A 26,906-nucleotide genomic window follows, 5' to 3' on the forward strand; every position below is an offset into this window, starting at 1 on the left:
AAAACAGAGGGATTATATATCCTTTTTTTAATTGAACTATAGTTAATTTACAATGTTGTGTTAATTTCTGCTGTACAGCAAAGTGATTCAGTGATAAATATATATATTTTTTCATATTCTTTTCCATTATGGTTTATCATCGGATATTGAATATGGTTCCCTGTGCTATACAGTAAGACCTTGTTGTTTATCAGAGCCTGAACTCTTAACCAGTGCTGTGCTGCCTCTCAAAGGAAGATATTTTTGTTTCCCCTGTTAAAGTGTGAGTTCCTTGAGGGCTAGAATGAAAATTGTTTTTTTGCTCTTGCTGCCGTTGGAGGAAGGTGGTGAGGAGGAAGGGAGCTTATCAGCACCTAGGACAGTGCCTGGTACGCAGTAGGCATTCATAAATATTTGTTGAGCTGAACTGGCCTTGACTACTTTTAACTAAAGAGTCTGGACTGTTTTTCCTATAAGTCAAGGGTCAGCAAACTTTAGTTGTAAAAGGCCATATAGTAAATATTTTAGGCTTTGCAGGCTATAAGGTCTGTCACATTTATTCATTTCTGCCCTTATACCACAAAAGCAGCAACAGACAATTCTTAAACAAATGAGAATAGCTAAATTTAATAAAACTTTATTTACAAAAAAAGGTAGTGGGCTATCTGGCCCACGGGCTCTAGTTTTCTGACTCCTGCTATAGGTGATACGAATATACGAAAAGTTTCTAGACAGAAAGTCTAAAAACGCTGAAACTGTGTTTTAAGAAGATAACTGTGATGACAATGTAGTGAGATGGAGAAGAGCTAGGAGTTTCAACATTGGGATCAGGAATTACGCCCTCCCTTTCTTTTATCTTTCTGTAATCATTCTAGAACACAGCTGTCCACAAATATAAGGCATATATGTAATATTTAATTTTCTAGAAGCCACATTAAAAAATTAAAAGAAACAAATAAATTAATATTTAATTAACCCTATATATCATTTTTGTCACCTTAACACATAATCAATATAAAAACTGAAATATTTTACGTTCCTTTTTTCTCCTAGTAAGTCTTCAAAGTACAACATGCAACTTACTCTTATGCACATCAGTTCAGCTTAGCTCCATTTCAAATGTCCAACAATCACAGTGGCTCCCATACTGGGCAGCACAAAAGAATGATCAACTAACCTATAGATCTGCATTTACAGCTGCTGGTCTTGGTACCATCTCCTTGCCTGGCCTGCCAATTGATTCTGAATCGAATTCTGCACTATATACTACTTTCACATTACTGGCAGCTCAATATAGCAACGTCTTCGTTTTTTATATGTCACATTTCCACACGATTTAGCCTTCACACACATTTTCACACCTGTTCCTCCTAACAACCAACCATGTAAGTAGGCCTGCTATATCAGCTTTACAAAGGAGGAAACTTACAGTTCAGAGAAGTTAAGAGACAGCTGACACTCAGTGGTGGAACTGAGACAAAATTGAAATCTCCTGACTTCCAGCCAGATCTCTCTATTTAAGCCTCAACAGCACCACCTCTTTAGTCAGTTGTAATTTCGCATTTACCTGTGAGACTGGCCTTTACTTCCTCCCCCACTGGACTGTGAACTCCACGAACACAAGGACTTTTTCCTGACCATTGTATCCCCAGGGCCCAGCAAGGCGTTTTGCAAGTATGCAGTATTTGTTGAATGAAAAAATGAATGGATGAAATTTTAGTTTTCCCCAACTGTCTTTAGTCTATTAAACGTAATCTATTTTTAGTAACTAATGTGAAAAAAAGGCAATATACCATAAAGTTGATTTTTTTTAAGTCGAAGCTTAAATTTATTTCCAATATAATTCAAAGAAGAAAGAAAAAAAAAAAAGGCTGGGAGCCAAGGCCTGAGTTCTAGTGCCCGCCCTGCTGCAAACTCGTAAGCCCTCGAGTAAATGAAGTTCTCTGGGCCAGAGTTCTTACCTGTCAAAAAGAGAGAAAGGGGCTATACTGTCCACGAGAATGTTCAGCGATAAGATCTTTTTTTTTTTAACGTGATGCAGGTCAGCGTCCCATTTCTCACACCCTTCCCTCCTCAGCAACGGCGGACTTGGTGAGAGGTAGTCACTAGGTCCCAGCTAGGTCTCCCTCCACGTCCCGGGGACTCCTGCCGGACACCCAGCCGCACGCCGGGGCCCACTGGCTGGAGCCGCCATCTTTCCCCCTTGGCCCGACCCCAACCGCCATCCGCGGGCACGGGGTAACGCTGACCTCACCTCTCCTCGCAGTCTTTGCATTTCACTTGCAACGGGACGAGGTGCTGGAAGAGAACCTGGCTCATGCTGAACCGCTTCCCCGGCAGGTGTGCGGGAAACTCCAAGTGCGGCCCGCAGCACTAGCCTAAAAGACGTCCGGGTCCTGTTAAAGTTTGAGTTTGGCGCTCGGTTTCCGCGGAGGAGGCGGGGAAAAAATAAAACAGAGAGGCTAGGCGGGAACTTTGGACCTCGCCAGCCACCATCAGCTTCTTCCGGTTATTTTCGGCGGATGGGGCGGTAGTTCCGGGCATTATCCTGCGTGGCTGGACCCGAGGCAGACATATTTGTTAAGGGAAGGAGACCCGAGAGAACCTGACAACTTTTCCTGTTTTCACCCGATCAATGCTTGCCACCCAAAGTGAGACCTGAATTATGGCGGCTTCTGCGCCGACGCCGCATGGAACTGGCTTTCCAGCAGAGGGGCGATGTGGCTACTATGTGGAAAAGAAGAAGCGCTTCTGCAGGATGGTGGTGGCAGCAGGAAAAAGGTTCTGTGGTGAACACGCTGGAGCCGCGGAGGTCTGGTATCGCCTTACCCTCTCGAGAGTCGGAAATAAGTTTCCTGGTCCGGCACCTCCCCTCTGACAGATTTCTGCTTCAGTCCCCTGGATTTTCCAGCTTTTCCTGTGATAAACGCAGTCCTGGCCTCCCTAGGGAGAGATGATGAGCCGTAGTGAAGTGCAGTGTTTTCTTGTACTAAGTAAAGCGCCAGCAGTGACCCGTTTATCTTGATACCAACTCATGGTAATGCTAGATTTTAGTTTTACGGCAGACTACCGCTTCTTGCCCTCCGCTCACTCTCCGCCTTCCTGATGGGAAATGGTGGTTTAGAAAGAAGAGTGATCAAAGAAGCATCCCAAGGTTTCACTAATTGTGTTTTCATTGTTCCGTGAGTGATAATAACTTCTTGTCAATGCGGTTGAGAGAAACTTTTTAAATTTTTTATTTAGACGTACGGTCTTTTGAAAGCAACTAATAACTACTTTGCTGAAAAGGGGAAGGAAAGATTTAAAAACATGTAAGAATTGACTCTCCTTTTAAAATTGAGAACAGAAAGTGTACAGTTTTTGTTCAATTATACTTATGATTGTATTGTCAAACAACATATTTTTAGTATGTGTGTTTCTTTAGGATATATATGATAGGAAATTTAAAAATCAAGAACAGTAAAATGCTAATAGAAAAAGAGCATGTTTAATAGGTTTTAGAAAGATTAAACCAAAGAGACAAGCATCTGATTTTATGCCTTCTGAATGTCCAGTATTATTTACATTATTTTTCTTTGTTAGATGGTTTATCCTTCTAGGCAATATCCAGTACAGATAACCCCAGAACCCCTTCATCTCCTACTGTCCCTCATAGCTATAGCTCTAGTTCATATTTTGATTTGGCTAATATTTGCCTAGGGTGAAGTGTACTGAAACAAGCTTATTCTTGTTTTGGAATGTGAGTGACCTGTGATTTATGGGAACTCTTTGAAGTACACTCTCTGTTGTATTGGCTGGTTTTGAGAGCACCAGCAAACATCCCCTGATTGAAAAATGAACTTTCTGATAGGAGGAGGATTTTGTTCTCACTCTAAGGCCTTACACTTCACCTTAATCAGACACCCAGAGGTGACTGCAGATGGTGACAGTGGTAGAATATGAATAGATCCTTACAGGGTGATCCATATTCCTGGAGAGGAATGACATCATGTTATTAATCCCTTGAAAAAAGACTGCAAAACACTAAGTGGAAACACTTTCCATGACTATGATTTGGTTTTCAATTTTGGGCATCCTACTGAATCTGTAATTTATGTTATAATTGGATGTATTGTTTCCGTCTTTTTTTTTTTTCTTAAGTGTCATATATGGCTGAGATCACTTGTACTCAGTTTTACCCAGTGGTTCTTAAATGGGGCTGATTTAGCACCCCCAGACAATGTTTGAAGACATATTGGTTGTCACAACTGAAGAGTGTTTCTTGCTTCTAGTGGAGAGAGGCCAGAGATTCTGCTAAACATCCTACAATGGACAGGACAAAAAAGGATTATCCAACCTGAAATATCAGTAGTGCCAAGGTTGAGAAGCCCTGTTTGTAAACCCAAATAATAAATGTTAAAAGTGCTTTTCTCCCCTACTCTATCATTAAGCTTTGGGAGGTTAGTATAGAGTCTTCTCTTTCATGGAGGTTAGACTTTCAAGTCAGCAAATAGGGAAGAATAATGTACTATATTTTCAAAAGTTACTGAAAAGTCTCTTAGCATGTTCATGAAATTCTGTGTACATAGTTTCATGGATATGCTGGGAGGCAGATCAGAACTGAAATAAACTGAAAAAGGAATTGTTAATACTAATCGTAAACACTTAGCATTTACTGTATGAACAGCACCATGCTAAGCAGTTTTGTTTTGTTTTTTTAACCTATTAGCTCACTTAATTTTTACAGCCCTTAGGAGGTAAGATATATTATTCTCATCTTTCAGATGAGGCAGTAAGACTACCTCAGATTGTAGAGTTAGGAGCTGATAGTTAGGAGCCTGATAGATAAAACTGGGAGTCATACCTAGGTAGTCTGGCTGACCTTTGGTTTTAACTGTTATGCTATCCTGTTATATACAGATTCATGTCAGTGTTGGGTAGACTTGCCGACACTATTAATTCCTTTCTTTTTTCCTGAGTATATGTAGTTAAATCCATGTAACTTAGAAACGAACAGGATGTAACTCTTCTGTACTAAAAAGTTGCAAAGCTAGTAGAGTAAGGCCACATACCAAATGGTTAAAATACAATATAGACAGTCCCCAACTTACAATGAATGGTTCGACTTACGATTTATTTGGATTTATGATGTTGCAAAAGCGGTAGGCATTCAGTAGAGAGTGTACTTTGAATTTTGAATTTTCATCTTTTCCGGGGCTAGCGATATGCACTGCTGGGCAGTGGCAGGGAGCCAGGGCTTCAAGTCAGCCAGGTTATCATGAGGGCAAACAACTAATATGCTTACTACCATTCTATACCCATACAACCATCTGTTTTTCACTTTCAGTACAGTATTCAATAAATTACATGAGATATTCAACACTTTATTATGAAATAGGCTGTTAGATGATTTTGCCCAACTGTAGTCTAATATAAGTGTTCTGATCACATTTAAGATAGACTAGGCTATGCTACGATGTTCAGTAGGCTAGGTGTATTAAATGCATTATTGACTTAAGATATGTCAACTTATGATGGGTTTATCAGGTTGTAATTCCATCATAAGTTGAGGAAGATCTGTCTTTCGTTGTTTCTGAGATACTTTTTTTTTACTTTTTTTTTTCACATTTTAACATCTCTGAAATCAGAATGCTTCTTAAAATCAATGACATGTTATAATTTAAATTGGCAACATTTTTCCTTTCTTAGTAATACCTAAAATAATAGTGTATATTATAGTCAGTGCTGTCATAGATTCAAAATTCCATATGTAGGCCTTTTCTATAACGTGTTTGAAGCTATAGACCCTGGTCCAAAGCATTATTTGCTCAGATATACATAAATGAGCAACACCAAAGGTGTTTTTTTAATTGAAGTGTAGTTGATGTACAGTGTTATATGTTACAGGTGTACAATGCAGTGATTCACAATTTTTAAAGGTTATACTCCATTTATAATGATTATAAAATATTGGCTATATTCCCTGTGTTGTACAATATATCTTTGTAGCTTATTTATTTTATACGTAGCAGTTTGTACCTCTTAATCCTCTACCCCTGTACTGCCCCTTCCCCCTTCCCTCTCCCCCTGGTAACCACTAGTTTGTTCTCTATATCTGTGAGTCTGTTTCTTTTTTTGTTATATTAACCAGTTTGTTGTTTTTTTTTTAGATTCCACATATAAGTGATATCCTACAGTATTTGTCTTCCCTGTCTGACTTATTTCACTTACTATAAAACTCTCCAAGTATATCCATTTTGTTGCAAATGGCAAAATTCCATTCTTTTTTATGGCTGAATAGTATTCCACTGTGTGTATATGTGTGTTTGTGTGTGTATATGTATATATATATATATATATGTATATATATACACCACATCTTGATCTATTCATTTGTTGATGGACACTTAGGTTGCTTCCATATCTTGGCAATTGTAAATAATGCTGCCTTGAACATTGGGGTACATGTATCTTTTCGAATTAGTGTTTTTGGTTTTTTTGGATATGTACCCAGGAATGGAATTGCTGGGTCATAAGGTAGTTCTGTTTTTAGTTTTTTGACATTCCTCCCTACTGTTTTCCGCTGCACCAATTTACATTCCCACCAACAGTGTAGGAGGGTTCCCTTTTCTCCACATGCTTGTCAACATTTGTTATTTGTGTTCTTTTTGATGATAGCCATTCTGACAGGTATGAGGTGATATCACATGACACTGGAGATTTTTGTTGTTAAACTCTATGACCTGATTTTGCCAGTGTTTTGTTAATGTCCTTGTAAGGTTTCCTTACCTTGTTTTGGGATAGCATAAGCTTATGATTACACTGAAGTTGTATCTAGTATCTGTAAGCAGTGAACTTGATATTTTATTCAAATAAATATGCCTTTTTTTTTTTTTAATTAGGAAGAAAATGCTCGGAAAAGAATCCTGTGTCCTTTAGATCCAAAACAGTAAGTATGGGTCAGAGAAGGGTTTTTCTGTGCTGGAAACAGTGATTATCACAGTCTTATTTTAAATAATTTTCTCTTTAAATTTAGCACAGTATATGAAGATCAACTAGCAAAACATTTGAAAAAATGTAACTCAAGAGAGAAGCCAAAACCTGTAAGTGTTTGATCAGTAAAACTGAATGGTGAAATGTGTGGTATGTAATGTTTATATATACTTAGTAGATTACAAATGTGAATTTTTAGCAAGGCTCTTGCCTCAGGAGGCTTAAATATGGCAAGTACATTTGAGTGTATATAAGACATCAGATTGTGAATCCACTTAGACTCCTAATTGAGATAACAGAATTTTATGCAAGAAGAGTGGTATTCAGAGAATAATTCCACAGTTTAGTTATTCAAAAATATTTACTTAGTGCCTACTAAATTCATTTCAATAAAATATGATCCCAGCCTTCATGGAAATTACTTGAGACTGGTAAGTAACTTGTATATAATGGGCATTATTTAATAAGTTCAATGAAAGAGGTAAGTACACATGTGATAAGAGCACATACTTGCATTAAAATTAAATCCAAGGGGTCAAGAAAGGCTTCCCAGAGGGAATAACACTTGAGCTAAGTCTTGATTTGGCAAAGAAAAGAAAGAAGAATCTTTCTAAGTGGAAAGAACTATATGTGCAGAGGCAGAAATTGAGAAACCACTTGAGGTTTTCAAGGAACTTGTACTTATTCTAAAAGATACAGGGAACCATTGAAAGATTGCAAGTGAGGAAATGGTGGGGTCAGATTTATCTCTTAGAAAACTTTCTCTTAGAGCAATGTGGGAGGATAGCTTGCAATCAGAAGGTCTAGTTAGGGGGGCATTGCTGCAATCCAGGTAGGACATGATAAGAGACTGAATTAAAGAGGATTGAAAGAATATAGATAAATGCAAGAATTATTTAGGTAGCAGAATCAATAAAAGTTGTTGACTAATTGGAAATTCGGAGTTGGATATGTGAGTCCAAAACTCAGTAGAGGGGTTGGGCGAGTAATAAAGATTCAGAAGTCAAATACATACAGATCATAGGTGAAGCTTTGGATTTTTAAGTTACCCAGGGTAAGAGATTAGTTAGAACTGGGGGGAAGTTGGGGGACTTGTTTATTCAATAGATATTAATTGAGCACTTATGCCAGACATTGTACCAAGCACCCTGCTTAAAATAACATGAAAATCTAGTGGAAGGGATAGAAAATACAATATTATATGTGTTAAAATAGATTAAGTACAGAGTGCTATGGAAGAATAAAGGAGAAGAGCCTAACCCTTTTGGGGGAGGACATAGGGGTTTAGAGAGATGGGAAAGGAGTCAAGGAAGCTTTTCTGAAGGAATGTCATAAGATGAGACCTAAAGGTCAAAGGAGAGTCATCCAGACAAGGAAGAAAACATGGGTAACTCACATGACAAGTATGAAATACAAGGGGAGAGCTGAATAGAAGATGAGAGGTAGACAGGAATTAGAGCATGAGACCAAGGACAGAGCTCTAGGTGACACTGACACCTAAAAGAAACGAGTGATCAGCTGGGTCTAGCATCACAGTGGAGTCAAGTAAGGTAGGGACAGAAAAGAATCCGTTGGGTTGGCAATATGGCAGTTGTTAAAGATCAAAGAGTTTAGCAAAATGCATGTTAAATAGAGTGGAGTGGGCAGAAATCAGACTGAAATGATATATGAGTAAATGGAAGACAAGGCAGTAGAAATCTTAAGTGTCAACTATTCTTTTAAGAAACTAGTCTATGAATGGAACTTGAGAGGTAGAATAGCAGTCAGAGAGGAAGGTAGGACAGAACGAGTGTGTTTTAAAATGGGAGGGACTTCCCTGGCAGTCCAATGGTTAAGACTCCATGCTTCTAATACAGGGGGCATGGGTTCGATCCCTGGTCAGGTAACTAAGATACCATGTGCCGCGCGGTGTGGCCAAAAAATGAATTTAAATAAATGATAGATAGATAGATAGATAGATAGATAAAATGGGAGAAAAGAGTTTTATTTGTATGCTTAGAGTAATGAGCCAGTAGAGAAGAAGTTGGAAATAGAAGAGGGCATCACTCTTAGTGTGAGGCTCCCCAGGAAGCAGGCAGAAATAGGGTACAAAATAGAGGTCGAAGGGAAGAAATAGCTCTTCCACTTACGTAGATGGGAAGTAGTATAAGATGGATATGAGTTCAGGTAAATTTGAGTTAACAGGATGTTAATTGAGAAAGATGTCATTTGATAGCTACACTTCCTTGCTGAAGTAAGAGTTAAGGTGATTAAGGGAGGTGATGGTATAGTAGGAGATTTGAGGAGAGAGGTAAAAGTTTAGAATTAGAGTTATGCAGAATAATTGCTAGGCATCTTTGAGAGTCAGACTGATGGAGATACTGAATTTGAACTGGCACCAGTCCAAATGACTGAGGAGCTTTGCTTCAGCAGTGTTCAGCAGTTTTAACTTTCAAACTATTGGGAGTTAAAAGTCATATTAGGGCTTTCCTGGTGGCGCAGTGGTTGCGAGTCTGCCTGCCGACGCAGGGGACATGGGTTCGTGCCCCGGTCCGGGAAGATCCCACATGCCGCGGAGCGGCTAGGCCCGTGAGCCATGGCTGCTGAGTCTGCGCGTCCGAAGCCTGTGCTCCACAACGGGAGAGGCCACAACAGTGAGAGGCCCGCGTACCGCAAAAAAAAAAGACAAAAAAAAACCCAAAAAACGTCATATTAATGCAGGCATTCGGTTTTGTAAGGGTGGGTTTGACAGAGAACCAGATTGTGAAAGATAATGATAACAATGGTACTGAGTGTCCAGACTGGGTGGCATGAAAGGGAAGCCAGAAATTAGCTGAGAAAAAATAGACTCTTTAAAAGGTGAAACTCTTTAAAAGGTGAAAGAATATGATTAGGAACAAGAGAATCACTGTACTTTGTACTAACATAGTACAAAGTTATAGTCAAAGAATGGGCTAATGAAGTTTAAGGTTTCAGAGGTTAAATGGTTCATAGTAACACCAGAATCTAGAGGCCCCCTGAAAGTAGTTTGCCAAAGTGGAGCAAAGGTCATTAGAATTAAAAAGGTCAAACAGAGCTGTTTGTTGGATGGCTTGAAAACATAGTCAGATTGGCTGAACTTAGTGGAAAGAACAGCTTGGTGTCAAAGTTCTTAATGAATATTGGATAATGACCAACAGATTGATAGTTGACAACTGCTGGGAGAATTAGAAGATGTTTAACAGCCCACTGTTTCTCAGTGGGGGCTTTTGGCATTTCGAGTGGGACAGTCCTATCCTGTGCACTTTAGAGCATCCCTGTTTTTAGAATTCCTGGCTTCTGAGTGGAAGATGACAAAGGCCCTTGTCAAGAAGTATGAAGGATTTGAAATTTAATCTTATTTTCAAGCTAACAAGTTAGCCTACCATAGGATTGTGGATGCTGGAAGAAGATAAGAGACTCCTGGGTCAGAGACAAAGGGCTTTATTACTCGCTGCACAGCAAGCAATGTGAGCTTCTTGTCTGCATCAACTCCCTTTGATCCCTAAGTGCCCTGAAGTTGAAGTGGTCTTGGTGGATGCTGCACATGTTTGTGCACAGCTTGTGTCATAGCTGAAGAAGGCCAAGCTTAGGAAATACATCTTTTTAAATGAGCAGTAAGGAAACCTGCCTCACCTTTGTTCCATAAGTAGACATTTCTTTATTGTATTGTACAATAAGCAGGCCTGCCACTGCTCTAGAAGGAGACACTACTTCTGTCTTCCAAGGTTGATTGGTATACAAATGTCCTTGCAAAGATAGTCTAGAATAGAGGGGGGTCAGTGCCTTTGCTTATAAGACTTACAGAAAATTGAGAGACCTGTAGATAATTGTCTCCCAATAGCACCTCTCAGTCATTTTGAGAACAAAATATCCCCATACATTTCCAGATGCCTCCCAAGTGAGAGCTAGTAGGACAGATGGCATAAGTTTAAAAAGAAAAATATTTTTACATAAAGATGTGTAGAAGATTGTTTCCTTAATTTCTCTTTCTGACCTTTCATTGTTAGTGCATAGGAATGCCAGAGATTTCTGTGCATTTATTTTGTATCCTGCAACCTTACCAAATTCATTGATTAGTTCTAGTAGTTTTCTGGTGGCATCTTTAGGATTTTCTTTGTATACTATGTATATATCATGTCATCGGCGAACAGTGACAGTTTTACTTCTTCTTTTCCAATTTGTATTCCTTTTATTTCTTTTTCTTCTCTGATTGCTGAGGCTAGGACTTCCAAAACTATGTTGAATAAGAGCGACAAGAGTGGACATCCTTGTCTTGTTCCTGATCTTAGTGGAAATGCTTTCAGTTTTTCACCATTGAGAATGATGTTTGCTTTGGGTTTGTCATATATGGCCTTTATTATGTTGAGGTAGGTTCCCTCTGTGCCCACTTTCTGGAGAGTTTTTATCATAAATGGGTGTTGAATTTTGTCAAAAGCTTTTTCTGTATCTATTGAGATGATCATATGGTTTTTATTCTTCAGCTCATTAATATGGTGCATCACATTGATTGATTTGCGTATATTGAAGAATTCTTGCATTCCTGGGTCAAATCCCACTTGATCATAGTGTATGATCCTTTTAATGTGTTATTGGATTCTGTTTGCTAGTATTTTGTTGAGGATTTTTGCATCTATGTTCATCAATGTAGTTTTCTTTTTTGTGTGATATCTTTGTCTGGTTTTGCTATCAGGGTGATGGTGGCCTCACAGAATGAATTTGGGAGTGTTCCTTCCTCTGCAATTTTTTGGAAAGGTTTGAGAAGGATAAGTGTTAGCTCTTCTGTAAATGTTTGATAGAATTCACCTGTGAAGCCATCTGGTTCTGGACTTCTGTTGGAAGATTTTTAATTACAGTTTCAATTTCATTACTTGTGATAGGTCTGCTAATATTTTATAATTCTTCCTGGTTCAGTCTTAGAAGAAATTAAGGAAACAATCTCATTTACCATCTCATCAAAAGGAATAAAATACCTAGCAATAAACCTACATAAGGAGGCGAAAGACCTGTACTCAGAAAACTATAAAACGCTGATGAAAGAAATCAAAGATGACATAAACAGATGGAGAGATGTACCATGCTCCTGGACTGGAAGAATCAACATTGTGAAAATGACTATACTACTCAAAGCAATCTACAGATTCAGTGCAATCCCTATCAAATTACCAATGGCATTTTTCACAGAATTAGGACAAAAAATTTTACAATTTGTATGGAAAGACCCTGAATAGCCAAAGCAATCTTGAGAAAGGAAAATGGAGCTGGAGGAATCAGGCTCCCTGACTTCAAACTATACCAAAAATCTACAGTAATCAAGACAGTATGGTACTGGCACAAAAACAGAAATATAGATCAGTGGTACAGGATAGAAAGCCCAGAGATAAACCCACACACACATGGTCACCTAATTTATGACAAAGGAGGCAAGAACATGCAATGGAGAAAAGACAGCCTCTTCAATAGGTGGTGGTGGGAAAACTGGACAGCTACATGTAAAAGAGTGAAATTAGAACACTCCTAGCACCATACACAAAAGTAAACTCAAAATGGATTAAAGGCCTAAATGTAAGACCGGATACTATAAAACTCTTAGAGGAAAACATAGGAAGAACACTCTTTGACATAAATCTCAGCAGTATCTTTTTGGATCCACCTCCTAGAGTAATGAAAATAAAAACAAACAAATGGGACCTAATTAAACTTAAAAGCTTTTTCACAGCAAAGGAAACCATAAACAAGGCAAAAAGACAACCCTCAGAATGAGAGAAAATATTTGCAATTGAAGCAACAGACAAAAGATTAATCTCCAGAATATATAAGCAGCTCATGGAGCTCAATACCAAAAAAACAAGCAACCCAATCAAAAAATGGGCAGAAGACTTAAATAGACATCTTTCCAAGGAGGACATGTAGATGGCCAAGGGGCACATGAAAGGATGCTCAACATCACTAATTATTAGAGAAATGCAAATCAAAACTACAATGAGGTATCATTTCACACTAGTCAGAAGGGCCATCATCAAAAAAATCTATAAATAATAAATGCTGGAGAGGGTGTGGAGAAAAGGGAACCCTCTTGCACTGCTGGTGGGAATGTAAATTGATACAGCCACTGTGGAGAACAGTATGGAGGTTCCTTAAAAAACTAAAAATAGAACTACCATATGACTCAGCAATCCCACTACTGGGCATATACCCTGAGAAAACCATAACTCAAAAGGACACACGCACCCCAATGTTCATTGCAGCACTATTTACAATAGCCAGGACACGAAAACAACCTAAATGTCCAACGGTGAATGGATAAAGAAGATGTGGTACATATATACAATGGAACATTACTCAGCCATAAAAAGGAACGAAAGTGGGTCATTTGTAGAGATGTGGACAGACCTAGAGTCTGTCATACAGAATGAAGTAAGCCAGAAAGAGAAAAACAAATATCATATACTAACTCATATATGTGGAATCTAGAAAAATGGTACAGATGAACCTACTTGCAGGGCAGGAATAGAGACATAGACGTAGAGAATGGACATGTGGACACAGGGGAGGAAGGGGAGAGTGGGACGAATTGGGAGATTAGGATTGACATACATACACTACCATGCGTAAAATAGATAGCTAGTGGGAACATGCTAATAAAGCACAGGAAACTCAGCTTGGTGCTCTGTGACGACCTAGATGGGTGGGATGGGGGGGTGTGGGAGGGAGGTACAAGAGGGAGGGGATATAGGTATACATAGAGCTGATGCACTTCCTTGTATGGCAGAAACACAACATTGTAAAGCAATTATACTCCAATTAAAAAAAAAAGAGAAAGAAAAAAACATGTAGAAGAAAAGTGATGACTACCCCAGTTAGCCCCTCAGTAAGAAGAAAGAATGTTGCCTTTACTTTCAGGTATGCATGGAGGTTATCTTCCTTACCTAAGTGTCAGGCTTTAGTTAAAGCAAGCAGGTTGAATACGTGTTCTGGAAACAGTTTGAGAGAAGAAATGAATTTATTAAAAATGGAATACCCCTGTGAATTTCCTGGTGGTCCAGTGGTTAGGACTCCGTGCTTTCATGGCCAGTGGACTGGGTTCAATCCCTGGTTGGGGAACTAAGATCCCACAACCCACATGGCATGGGCAAAAAAAAAAAAAAAAATGGAATACCCCTGCACAGATTCCATTGCATGCTGGGACACAGTGGAAAGGAAGGGGAGAAAAGTAGTGGGATGACGAGATAAGAGGAAGGAAATGCAGAACAGTGTTTAGTACACTATGTATAACATGAAATCCAGGTAAAATCTTATCACTCGTTTGTTTACTAATAGTTATAGTTAATTTTCTCTTATGGTTTTGCCAGTCATCCAACAAAATATTCTAATACCTGCTTTGTTCACCTGTTCCACTTAATCACTGGTTTCCGTTATTACCCATATAGGTAAAGGTAGCAGCATACAATCCACATGTTACCTTTCTCCTATCTGCGTAACTAAAGCCCATTGCTATGCATAATGTCCCAGGAGTTGTTTTCACTTTCAAAACAGAATTTGTAAAAATTGTGCTATTTCATTCATCTATATCTACGTGGTCTAATATGGTAGCCACTAGCCATTAACTATGGCTATGTAACTATTAAAATTTGAGTCAATTGAAATTAAATAAAATTGAAAATCCAGTTCCTCAGTCACACTAGCCGTATTTCAAGGCTAATAGCTACCAAGTTGGCCAGGGTAAATGTAGAACATTTTCATTGTTGCAGAAAGTGCTATAGGACAATGCTAATCTAGATCCTTACCTAGAGTCTCTCTCTCTGAAAATGGACTATAAATATCTCACTATGTTAATTTAAACAACATAATATCACAGGACATTTCTATTTTAATTGGTATATTAAAATAGAAGAAATCAGACCTAAACCATTGTAATATTTTTTCTTATCTCTGCTTTTGACCCTGCTGCCTATCTGATAAACAGCCATTTGTAGTTGGGTCTTTGTTTTTGCTTTAACCATTAGTAAAAATGACACAGTCCTCAGTCTATGCTGGAGACAGGTAAAAAGTTTAATAAAAATTACTAATGAATTTCTTCAGACTATAAATATTTATTCAAATAGCCACCTCACTAGAATGTAAGATCCATGAACACAGAGATTTTTGTCTGTACTGTTCTCCACTGTGGTAAATCCTCAGCACCTAAAGCAAGTTAAGGACCATAGTAGTCACTCAGTAATTATTTAATGAATAAATGAACGGGAGAAAGGGAGGATGGCAGGTACAAAGTATTGGAAGAAGGCACGGATCAGTTTTTCAGCTTAATTTTTGTGAACTAGTCACGTTAATAACGGTATTGTTATGGTTTGGTTTTGTTTTTATTCAGGACTTCTTTATTCAAGATATTAATGCAGGCTTAAAAGATGAAACAGAAATACCTGAACAATTAGTAAGTACTTGACTTTTTAATTTTACAAAGTATTTATGATCATCTCCACACTGTAAATAAGCTGTGTTCCAATTTTTGGAATAAATTAACTATTTTGATTTAGAATGCATTTTCTTATAGAATCAATGTTATTTATTAGTTCCCAGACCAGCTCACGCCCCATTTTTGTATATAGGTTCCAATTTCTTTTCTCTCTGAAGAGCAGATGGAAAACTTAATTAAGAAACTGAGAAAAGCAAGTGAGGGTAAGTCTGCCTAAATTTGCAAGTTAAACTTTTTTAGAATAATCAGGTGGTATATGAGTTAATTCCACTGTGGTTTAAGAGATATTACTACCATTGTTTAGAGCCCTATGGTTTCATGTTTGGTTGTTTAAGCTTTTGTGCTTTTATTTGGCACAGGTTTGAACTCTACACTTAAAGATCAAATTATGTCCCATCCAGCGTTGCATGATGCCCTTAATGACCCTAAAAACGGTGATTCTGCAACCAAACATCTGAAACAGCAGGTATGTTTAGCCATAGTAACTCTACTAAAAATGGCCTTTTTGTTCATTTGTCAAAGCTAACATTCTGTTGTTTCTAAATATAGTTATTAATGAGATTTTGTTTAGATTATCTTTCAGGGTACAGAATCCCTATGTCAAAAAATGTATATAAAAATATATAAAAATCCTTGGAATGGATATGGTTCTGAGTATTACATGTTAAATATTTAAAAGCAAGAGAAAAGCTTTAAAGCCAAACAAAAATTATCAGTGTGAACATGCTGCCCTATATAGAAATTATCTTTCTATTTTCCCATTTGAGCCGAATGTTTTTGCTCTAGTTTATAAAATAATCTCGTGAAGTTTGCAGGCTTCTATTTTAGGTAACATTGAAAAATTAAAGTTACTTGGTCCAAGAAGATGCTTTGTTGAGTTTGGAGCAGGAAAGGGAAAATTATCTCATTGGGTTGATATTGCCTTAAAAGATGCTGAAAAAGTTCACTTCATCCTAGTAGAAAAGGTGACCACAAGATTCAAGGTAAGTGAAATCATTGTAGTATATTGGTAACCAAACTTTGTTTGCACTTTTCTTGTTTGGAAAAAAAAAATGATACTCAGAAACAGGCCTCTTAAAGAAAATGAATTTTTTTTGTGTTTATTTGATTATAGCTTTTTATTCTAATTATATTGATGATTTAAACTGAAGGTAAATTTTTTAATCTAAATTTTGGTAGTTCATTGATCTGAGTTCTTAAAATATTTACAGAGACAAGAAATTATGTGGAAAGAGCCAAGCTCAAGCTAGGAGTTAAAAGTCTTAAGTCCTAACCTACATCTGAAACTTACCAACTATTTGTTCAGTAAACATTTATTGAGCATACCACAAGCACCTTGATAGATATTGGGTAAAGTCAAATAAGACAACGTCCCTATGTTCTGTTACTTATATTGGAAAGAAGAGACAAACAGATAAATGATTATAGAAAAGGGTTAAAATATGAAAAAAGGTCGTACAGAGTACAGTGTAGGTTCAAAGGAGAGAGTGACAAGTTTTACTGCAGAGAAGGGATGGTGAATGGCTACACAGAAAAGGTGGTGCTTGAGCTATATCTTGAAAAGTGGGTATTTGCTAGATACAGGGTTTGAGAAGCATTCTAGGAAGCAAGAAGTGTGTAACTAAATGCCTGAAACGGCAGGGAGGCATGGAAACATTTCTGTGTGATGGAAGTCCATGGTGCGAAGTAGAGTTCAGCAGTGATGAGATGGGAGAGGAGGCCTAGACTCTGGAAGGGCTCATATTTTATGCGAAGGGAGGAGTTTGACTTTATCCTGCTACAAGCTGGGGGTACAGTGGAAACAAGATTTAATTCTTGTCTTCAGGAAGCTTAAATCTAATGGGACAGACTTACAAGTATCTTGGCTCAGTATGCTAAGTGTCTTATGATAGTGATAAGTACCAGATGCTATAGGAGTGTGAAGATAGAGTGCCAGCCTCAGTCTAGTGTGGGTCACTGAAGTTTTCCTGGAGGAGGTGGTAGCTGAGAGGAGATTGAAAGAGTATATAAGAATTAGTGAAGTAGATAGAAAAGGGTTTTAAAAGTTCCTCCTAGCAGTACCATTGAAGCTGTGTCAGAAGAGTGTGAACCTTGAATTAGGGAGATTAATAATAAGATCATTATTATCCAGTAATCCAGGTAAGAAATGGGCCAGAGCTAAGGATGTTGCAATGAGATAGAGAGGAGGGAAAGAGTGTGAGAAATGTTATGATGTTGGAAGCCCCGAGACCTGGTGACTTGTTATCCATTAAGTGTGAAAGAGGAGTTCTTCTGGTGACCTTTTGTGCCTTAAGTGACTAAGTGGTGTGCTTCCCTCAGATAGGGAATACAGAAGAAGGAAAGGGAAAAATAGTTTGGAGGGAGAAATAATGAGTTCAGTTTTGAATGAACCTGCTGTTGAAGTAGAGCTTTTTATTAACTATGAACCTTAATTCCTTCATCAGTGAATTGGGAATTTTTAGAGTTAAAGGAAATAATGTGTACATAATAATTTATAAAATGTTCAAGTCTTATAAAGATGTACAATATTGTTATTTTGGAGTTTTCATCACAGAATATACAATCTTAAATTTTTTAATTAACAATTCTACTTTTTAAACACTAAAAACTAAGATGGAAAATTATTTGCTCTGAATTTTGAAAACAAATAGAAATCTTTTTTCATAAAGCTTTTGTTCTTTTTTTACATAAAAGGCATTGTTATAATAATGTTCTGTTTGCGCAGGTAGATGGCAAACACAGAAAGAAAAATTCAGTGTTTGAGAGACTTCAAATTGATATTCAGCACCTGTGTTTGAGTAAGTTGCATAACTTGCAGTTGCTCGTCCATAAATCATAGAAATTTCAAACTCTGAGCGTTGCTTAGAAATCCAATCCCACAGAACACTGCTTCAGGGAAAACAGAGATTAATCCTTTGTTAATATAGAATGTTATATCTAACATTTAGGTAAATATAAATGGAATTAGGGTTGAAACTTTAAGAAATTGTTTTTCACTATCAACTAGAAATGAAGTATCATACTAGGGAATAGCTTAAAAGTTTTGAGAATATGTCCTTATGTTGCTTCTTTATCCTGTTTAAATTAATTACTGAGTCTGTTCATACCATACACTAGCCTTCTGCCTATAGTTAAGATGACTTTAGCTAAACTATTACAGAAATGAGATAGTTCTCTGCCTAGCTAATATGTAAAAGATACTTTCTGCCTAGCTAATATGTAAAAAATACTTTCTACAATTTTAAATTGTACCAAAGAAAATAACCCATCTCTATGGACCTCATATTTCACACACACACACACACACACACACACACACACACACACACACACACACACACACACACACACACACACACACACCATCAGTCATACTCTTTAATGCCCTTTCTGTACCTTTTAAGTTTTTCAGGGTTTCCCTGGTGGCGCAGTGGTTGGGAATCTGCCTGCCGATGCAGGGGACACGGGTTCGTGCCCCAGTCCGGGAAGATCCCACATGCCGCGGAGCGGCTGGGCCCGTGAGCCACGGCCTCTGAGCCTGCGCGTCCGGAGCCTGTGCTCCACAGTGGGAGAGGCCACAACAGTGAGAGGCCCGCGTACCGCAAAAAAAAAAAAAAAAAATAGTTTTTCATATTATTTAAAATGAAAATGTGGGCTTCCCTGGTGGCACAGTGGTTAACAATCCACCTGCCAATGCAGAGGACACAGGTTCGAGCCCTGGTACGGGAAGATCCCACATGCCACGGAGCAACTAAGCCCGTGTGCCACAAATACTGAGCCTGTACTCTAGAGCCCACGAGCCACAAGTACTGAAGCCCGTGTGCCTAGAGCCTGTGCTCTGCAACAAGAGAAGCCACCACCACAATGAGAAGCCCACACACCGCAACAAAGAATAGCCCCTGCTTGCCACAACTAGAGAAAGCCCGCACGCAGCAACGAAGACCCAATGCAGCCAAAAATAAATAAATAAAATGAAAATAATGCAAACATATGCCAGCAACCTCTTCTGCTAATTTAAATTTAGCCCTGTGACGCAAACCACAGCTGGCCCACGTAGTAAATAAAATTTGTTTATTGAGTTAATAGTTAATTTAAAATTTTGTTTACTTGGTCTTTTAAAAATGTGTTTGTTTTAAGGTCCTATTGTATAGCACAGGGAATATTCAGTATTTCCTGGTAAACCATAATGGAAAAAAATATGAAAAAGAATATACATATGTATAAATGAATCACTTCGCTGTACAGCAGAAATTAACACAACATTGTAAATCAGTTATACTTCAATTTAAACAAAAAGGTATAATTTTAAAATTTGTATTTGTTTTAATACATTTACCAAGTATTCTGTTAGTTTCTATCTTCCTGAAAAATTCTCTCCTGGATCCTTCAGATACATTGCAACGTAGACTGGGTGCCCTCTGTTCCTGGAGCACAATTGTCAACCTTAAAATTCTCTTCATTTTCATCCTGGGGATTCCCTTCACTCTCCTAGGTTGGGATTTATTTTTCCACATCTTATCACATATCTTCCTCTATTGATTTACTGTCTTTGGGGAAAGCACCTCCTCCTATAGCTTCCTGAGAAACAATTGGATTAGAGATAAATTTGAGACCTTGCATTGTCTGAAAATATCTTTTACTTTACCCTTACACTTGATTTGTCTGGATATTTCTATTTCTAAGAATTTTGAAACTATTACTCCACTAGTATTGTTGTTCAGAAGTTCAGTGCCATTCTGAGTCCTGATCCCTTGTGTGTCATCTGCTTTTTTCTTTACAGAGATTTATAGGTTCTTTTCTTTGTCCTCAGTGTTGTAAATTCTCACAGTGATGTGTCTTGATGTAGTTATATTTTTATCTGTTGTACTGGGCACTTGATGGACTTTTTTGTGTATAACAGTGATTCTCAACTAGAAGCAGTTTTGGCCCTCAGGGAACATTGACAATGTCTGAGACATTTTTCGTTGTCCTAAGAATGCACATGCTGCCAGCATCTTGTGGATACAGGCCAGGGAGCCTGCTAAACCAGAGACCTACTAAATATCCTGTAAGGTACAGTATAGCTCCCGACAACAAAGAATTATTGGGGCCGAAAGTTAATAATGGCAAGGATGAGAAATCCTGATTGAGAGATTCCAGTATTCTCAGGTTTCTGGGAAATTTCCTTGCATTCTTTCTTTCATAATTTTCTCTGCTCCATTTTTTCTTTTCTCCCTTAATGGAAGAACTTTTATGATTTAGTTATTAGACCTCCTGGAATGGTTCTCTACTTTTCTTGACTTTACTTCTCTGTTCTATATCTTTTGCCTTTTTTGTATACTTTCTCAGATTTCTTCAACTTAATTTCTTCTGTCATAGTTTTAATTTCTAAGATTTTTTTTCCTCTGAATTTATCTTTGTAACCTGTTCTTTTTTCATAATTATACTATCTTTGTGAGGATATTAATGATTTTTTTTAGAAGTATCCTCCCTTCATATTCTATTTTCACTCAGTTGTTCTTTTCCATTTGTTTTGGTCTGTCTCTTTCAACTTAGAAGCTCTGCTCAAACATCTGTGCTTTTTGATGGTGTGTTCATACTGAGGACTGAGGGACTAAGAGCTCTGAGCCTTCAGGTGGAGTTGTTGACTCTGAGCTCCAGTTTGGAATGATCTGTCTAGAACATGATCTTTCCTCTTGGGCTGGTCAGGTTCCCCAGAAAAGACTCTTCTGATCACCTGCCTAGAGGGTAAAGGTCTGATTAGCAACATTCTGGGACCCAGTGACAAGAGCTTAATCTATACGCATACTCACTTAATCCTGCTATTTTACCACACTTCAACTTTCAACTTCCTATTATCCTTCAACCCAGTGACCTCCTGTTTTACTTGCTTGAGAGAATTAACCTACAGTTTTCCACCAGTTGGTAAAGAGGTAGTCACCAGGTGGCTATGAGGTGAGGATCTGATTACTTGTTAAATAGACTTTGTGCAGGCACACTCTGTTATCAGTAACTAACTCAGCTCTACTTCCAAGGTTCCTGATGCCCCCAATTCCATAAGGGCTTTCTTAGACAACCTTTCTCTTCACCCTGATTGAGGATAAGTTTCTTGAACCACCTTACACAGGCAAACTATTCCAGTTGGTACCAATTTCTTCTCCTAGTATGTGATATCATCTGAAAGCAAGCAACAAAGAATTTGAAATATTTACTAAGGACCTCCATTGGACAATTCACTGTGCTGGGCGCTGTAGCTGGATTCGTAGGGGGAAACATACTTTTCATTTCAGAATCTTAGAAAAAGGAAAATGAATAGGGAGGAAAAAATGGAAGCCATAACTGTGATATACTACATTTTACTGCATTACCTTGTAGATGTCTTTTTTTATTTTACTTTTATACTACTATTATGAATATTTTCTTTTATTCATATTCAGAACAGTGTGAAAGCTAAAATATCTTATCCTTGATTATCAAGATATAATGAAAGCTATATCTTTAGTTTGATTATAATATTGAGTATAGTATTCTATAATATAAAGTGTCGGTTGTATTATATGTATTTATCATATATATTAGTTATGCAAAATAAATCTAGTAAGGAAACTTTTGAGTCCTTTTATCAATGGGTAATAATATTTAGCAAAATAAGGCTTCTACAGGGTAAAGTCTTGAGTCAGTATAGAAGAAATAGCATTGGCCTAAAAGTCAAGAAATTAACTCGGGAGTAAAGAACCAGCTGGGGGCGAGGTGGGAAGAAAAGGAAGACAGAAAAATTTTTAACTCTGATTCTGGCTATGTCCGTAGCCATCTGTGTTACTTATCAAGTCACTACATCTTTGAGCCTCTTATTCCTAAGCTATAAAGTGAGAATTTTTTGTCTGTGTCTCTTTCAGCCCTAAAATTCAAAGATTCTAATTAGTTCTCTCTTTGGGAGGCCACTTAATGCCTTAATTCACAAGAGAGCTAACTTAGTTCTCATTTCTTTTTATTTCAGACAAGATTCCTTTGCTAAGCAAAGAAAAACTACCTGTGGTAGGAATTGGAAAACATCTGTGTGGTGTGGCAACAGGTATGTAAACATACTAATAATGTCGAGACGAACACATTAAGTTTTAGCTTAACATGGTCTCAAATATTTAAAGAGTCTCTTTTCAGTAGTTTTTATCCTTTGTTTGCAACTGATTAATCTTCATAGTAGCACTGGCCCTGTATTATATCAGATTTAGAGCTTTCCTACTTATCTGCTCATTTTGGCCATTTTGCAGGATGAATTAAAGAGTTTTACGTGTAAATACTGTGTCATATGGAACCTTAAAGTTCGTTGGGTTATACTTCAACCAAAAAGGAAATAAACCATTTATGGAAACTGTATGATTCTATCCCAGAAGCTACTCATTTTTTTAGAGGAGTTGCTTGGGAAGGACTCTGAAACTTCTCCCACTAGAAGATGATTATGTATCAGGATTCTAGGGAAAACAAAAACGGAAACATTAAGATGTGCCTTAGCACTTGGATCCATCGGATGTAGCATGATAAAGTAGAAAGAACATGGGCTTTGAAATCAGATAGTACAGGGTTCAACTTTGCTGTATAACCTTGGCAGATTACTTAACCTTTCTGAGCTTTGGTTATCTCGTCTGTAAAACGAGGATAACAACATATAATTTGCCAGTTTACATATAAAGTGTCTGGCACATATCAGTACTCAATAAATGTTAACTATTGTTATAGCTTCTTCTGGCTTCCGCTAATTTCATGTCTACCCATATGGGGAACTTGGAGTCTCCATAAGAGTTATTCAAGTTGGCTGGAGATGACTTTAAGTATTATATATGTGTTGTCCTTCATAGTTTTTAGATGATTTTCACGTACCTTGTCTCATTTAACTCTCATAAAAGCCTTCTGAAGTAAGCCAGTTCTATCCTGGGGAGGAAACAAAAAATGCTCCTTTACTCCTACCCATCTAACCCAAGTTTCTCAGAAATCTTATCTACACTGGCCATTTCTCATTGTTCCACACTTTTTCCCTCCTTGATTCACTCTATCTGAATTCTCCCTTCATCACTCTATCATCATCTTAATGAAAAATCTCTGCTATTGTTGCTTACCCTTCTGGAAATTCTGTTTTCTTCTCTTTTGTGACATTCTTCCCTGGTTCTTCCCCTACATCTGTGCCATTCTTTCTGTATATCTCATGGTGTCTTTCCACTACTTGTCCTTTAAATACTAATACTCAGGCCCATCTTCCACACACCTAATGTGTCTTTCCCCTTCTTAAAACTATTCAGTAGCTCCCAGTCACCTACACCTTAAAGTCTAAGCTCTTTAACATGACATCCTAGTCTTAATCTGGCCTCTGCCTTCCTCTCTTTGCCACTTTCTGCCTCTACATCTATTGGTCTATACATTCTAACCCTTCCCGTATACTATAATGTGTCCATTTCTAAACTGATCAATTTCTACTCCTTCTTCAGCTCATTGTCACCACTTTCAGGGAAACTCCCTAAATAAGATACTCCTCCTTAGTGTTTATCATAGTTGCCTCTGCATATCTGGAGCTCATTGTATATTAATTTTCTATTTATATATCTAATTCTGAATGAATTTGTTCAGAATTTATTTATTTATTATTTGAATGAATAAATAATCTTGGCCACAAATGTGCTGTGTTTCCTTGTCCCTTTCTAGGTACGTGGCTTTGTCCCTCAAGTTCTCTGTAAAGGAGGGGGTTGAGATGGATTGCTAAAGCTCCTTCTGATTCTAAAATAACTTCATTCTTTTAATAATTTTTCTGATTATCCCCATTTCTGAAAACCATTTACTTAACTCCAATATAAGTAAAACAGTGACTGAATATCTTTTGTCAGAAAATAATAGTTTATAAAATAATAAATCAGCTATCGCCTTCTCCAAATAACACGTTCCTGATAGTTTGTTGACTTAAATTCATATATTGTACTATATATACTAGTAAAATATCAGATCATTTACTATTCATTTGTGACATCTTGGGATAATAAAGTTTAAAAATACATATGTTTTTGATTGATCAAACACAGTGTGACATTCTAATCAGACAGAAAATGTGGATTTTACAGCATATATTTGGAGTCTTTCCAGTATTGTCAATAATATAGCAGTCGTCAGTGGGAAATTATCATAATCATCAAAAATCCATTTGTTTAGTTTTTAAGTGGACTATAAATTTTTCATTTTAATATAGAGTTCACTTTTCTCTAAGCTTGTGTTTATTAATCATCATACATCCACAAAGCCTTGCACATGAAAAGCATTCAATAACTATTTGCTGAATGAATGTATAACTATAGTAAGGCTACTCAGCAAGGCCTACTTTCCACCTTCTGACTCCACTCTTCTCAACTCTTCACTATTTGCTGTGAACATCTTACATTTCAAGACTGACACCTAACATCAACTTAGCAGATGCTTAGCCAATGCCTTTCCTCTTTCTTTCTTTGGGTTCTTTAAGCTCAAAACTTCCCTGGAATGTTAAATATAGAGACATAAATTTTTTCTATACAAGTCGTTTCCTTAACAAGGGTAGGAGAAATGAGAGCAAATTTGAGTAGTTGGACAAAAAGTTTTACAAATTTTAGATCTTAAGCTTCACACAGTTTTTTTGGGGGAAGTTGACTTTATGCAGAATAAATCATTAGAGAAAATGGTACAATAATGAGAAAAGGGCAAATATGAACAAAGTTGATAATACATGAAAGAATTAGTACAAGTATAGAGCTAAGTAAGTTTTTGTTGGGCTTTTAAAAACCATACTGCCTAATAAATGTAAAAAATACTTATTTTTAAAGATGATGTGGTTTGGGGGGGCCACATAATTGTGTTTGCAGATCTTGCATTACGATGTTTGGTTGAAACCTATGCTGCCAGTTGTGAGGAAAGGAATGAAGAACCTTTAGCCAAACGCGTAAAGAATGATAAAACAGAAAAAGAAATTAACACTTTGGCCAAGGAAGGAAATGAAAAAAATATCCCAGAGAAGTGGACCCCTGTGGCTGGCATTGTTATTGCACTCTGTTGTCACCACAGGTGTGATTGGAGACATTATGTGGGCAAAGAATATTTCAGGGCTCTAGGCCTTGGAGCAGTGGAATTCCACTATTTCCAGCGAATGAGTAGTTGGGCGACCTGTGGGATGCAAAAAACATCTTTGGAAGCTTCAAATATCTCCACAAAAAGAAAAGATAAACAGAATGATGGCAGTGAAGAGCATGATGATGGAGGATACAGAATCACAGATGACAGCACTGAGAGTTTGCCTGGGTAAGTGACTACTTTGAAATGCACAACACTAGGGCAGAAATACTTTATTATTACTATACTTTATTTTTAGATGAATATTACCAAAAATTCATTCATGAAAATATATTTTACTAAAAATATATATATATATATTTTACTAATTTTAGAATAAGTTAAAATATACACACTTTAACTGTGGCATTAATAAAACATATCTTGGGAGCATGGTACATAGCACATAGTATGTTGTGGGTTATTTAGCAGCTTATCAATGAATAAGACTAAAATAATTTGTTATAAGGTTTTACAGAATTTTAACAATGTGTTGTGTGTGTTTATTCAATTTAGGTTTCTTAATGTTGAAGAAAAGAAGAAAATAGGGCATCTTTGTAAATTGCTGATTGACCAAGGCCGAATCAACTATTTACAGCAGAAAGGATTCAATCCCGCTTTACAGTACTATACAGACCCTCTGGTGTCTTTGGAAAATGTATTGTTAACTGCTTTACCAAATCATTCTTCATCACCAGAAACAACTGCTTAATGGAAAAGAAATTTTGAACAACATCTGTCTTCCACCAAAAAAATTTTTTAATTGTATTTTTATATTCATGAAAATATAATTTAAATAGCAGATAATATGAACTTTAAAAAATGTGGCCTCGTTGAACTTTGGTAATGGCTTTGTTTTTTACTTTAGAAGTCCAAACATTAGAGAATTCACCAAATTCCCAAAGTAATCCTCTTCAGCAGGGCATCTTGAATTATATTATCCATCAGCATTTATAGAGTTTGGTAAAGTAGTAGAGCAGTTGACTTGGTTACCTGAAACACACATAACATGTCAACATGTAACTAGCACATTAACTTTCTATTTGCATTAATTTTGGAAATTTACTTTCCTTTGGTTTTATTTAATACTTTTTATTTTTCAAGTTCAAGATGTAATAATCAATTGTCAGTTTATAACAAGGACCAATCTGAGAAGTTGGTTTATGTATGGATTTTTTGTCCAGGCAGATCTAGAAAGAATAATTAATTGTGATTATTTGTTTCTACTGCAAACAAATTCAGAGATGTTCACAATCAATTAATGAATTCACCTTCAGATTTCAAGAGCCATACCTGTGTTTAAATATTATCAGAATTTGTCCATGACAGACACCAAAACTAAAAAGATATATATATATATATATATATATATATATATATATATATATATATA

General features: G+C 37.1%; 3 protein-coding genes across 10 annotated transcripts in view; 1 reads left to right on the forward strand and 2 right to left on the reverse strand.

Moving 5' to 3' along the window:
- Positions 1-2,631, reverse strand: part of SASS6 (SAS-6 centriolar assembly protein) — a 52,067-nt gene extending 49,436 nt beyond the window's left edge. For 2 of the 6 annotated variants that reach the window (XM_027114460.1, XM_027114455.1), the window contains exon 1: positions 2,234-2,630. In XM_027114460.1, the coding sequence (XP_026970261.1) occupies positions 2,234-2,254 (21 nt within the window). In that variant the 5' untranslated portion in view covers positions 2,255-2,630. Of the gene's footprint in view, positions 1-2,228 lie in introns of all 6 variants that reach the window. The other 4 variants (XM_027114458.1, XM_027114457.1, XM_027114456.1 and 1 more) reach the window with 4 other exon arrangements.
- Positions 2,554-26,896, forward strand: TRMT13 (tRNA methyltransferase 13). 3 transcript variants are annotated; one of them, XM_027114463.1, is made up of 11 exons: positions 2,554-2,791; positions 6,861-6,907; positions 6,995-7,061; positions 15,317-15,379; positions 15,555-15,624; positions 15,781-15,887; positions 16,237-16,404; positions 18,147-18,219; positions 22,398-22,472; positions 25,270-25,702; positions 26,030-26,896. In XM_027114463.1, the coding sequence occupies exons 1-11, from the start codon at positions 2,645-2,647 to the stop codon at positions 26,223-26,225; spliced, it is 1,446 nt and encodes a 481-aa protein (XP_026970264.1). In that variant the 5' UTR covers positions 2,554-2,644; the 3' UTR covers positions 26,226-26,896. The 3 variants fall into 3 exon arrangements, with proteins under 3 accessions (XP_026970264.1, XP_026970266.1, XP_026970265.1); XM_027114464.1 differs by lacking the exon at positions 2,554-2,791 and adding an exon at positions 2,995-3,016; XM_027114465.1 differs by lacking the exon at positions 16,237-16,404 and having other exon boundaries at positions 2,555-2,791.
- Positions 26,451-26,906, reverse strand: part of LRRC39 (leucine rich repeat containing 39) — a 20,893-nt gene continuing 20,437 nt past the window's right edge. The window contains exon 10 of the mRNA XM_027114470.1: positions 26,451-26,506. Coding sequence (XP_026970271.1) covers positions 26,451-26,506 — 56 coding nt within the window. The remainder of the gene's footprint in view (positions 26,507-26,906) is intronic.

Source organism: Aethalodelphis obliquidens, unplaced genomic scaffold, assembly GCF_003676395.1.
Source record: "Aethalodelphis obliquidens isolate GAN/ISIS:26980383/991018 unplaced genomic scaffold, ASM367639v1 scaffold13, whole genome shotgun sequence".
Taxonomy (NCBI): domain Eukaryota; kingdom Metazoa; phylum Chordata; class Mammalia; order Artiodactyla; family Delphinidae; genus Aethalodelphis; species Aethalodelphis obliquidens.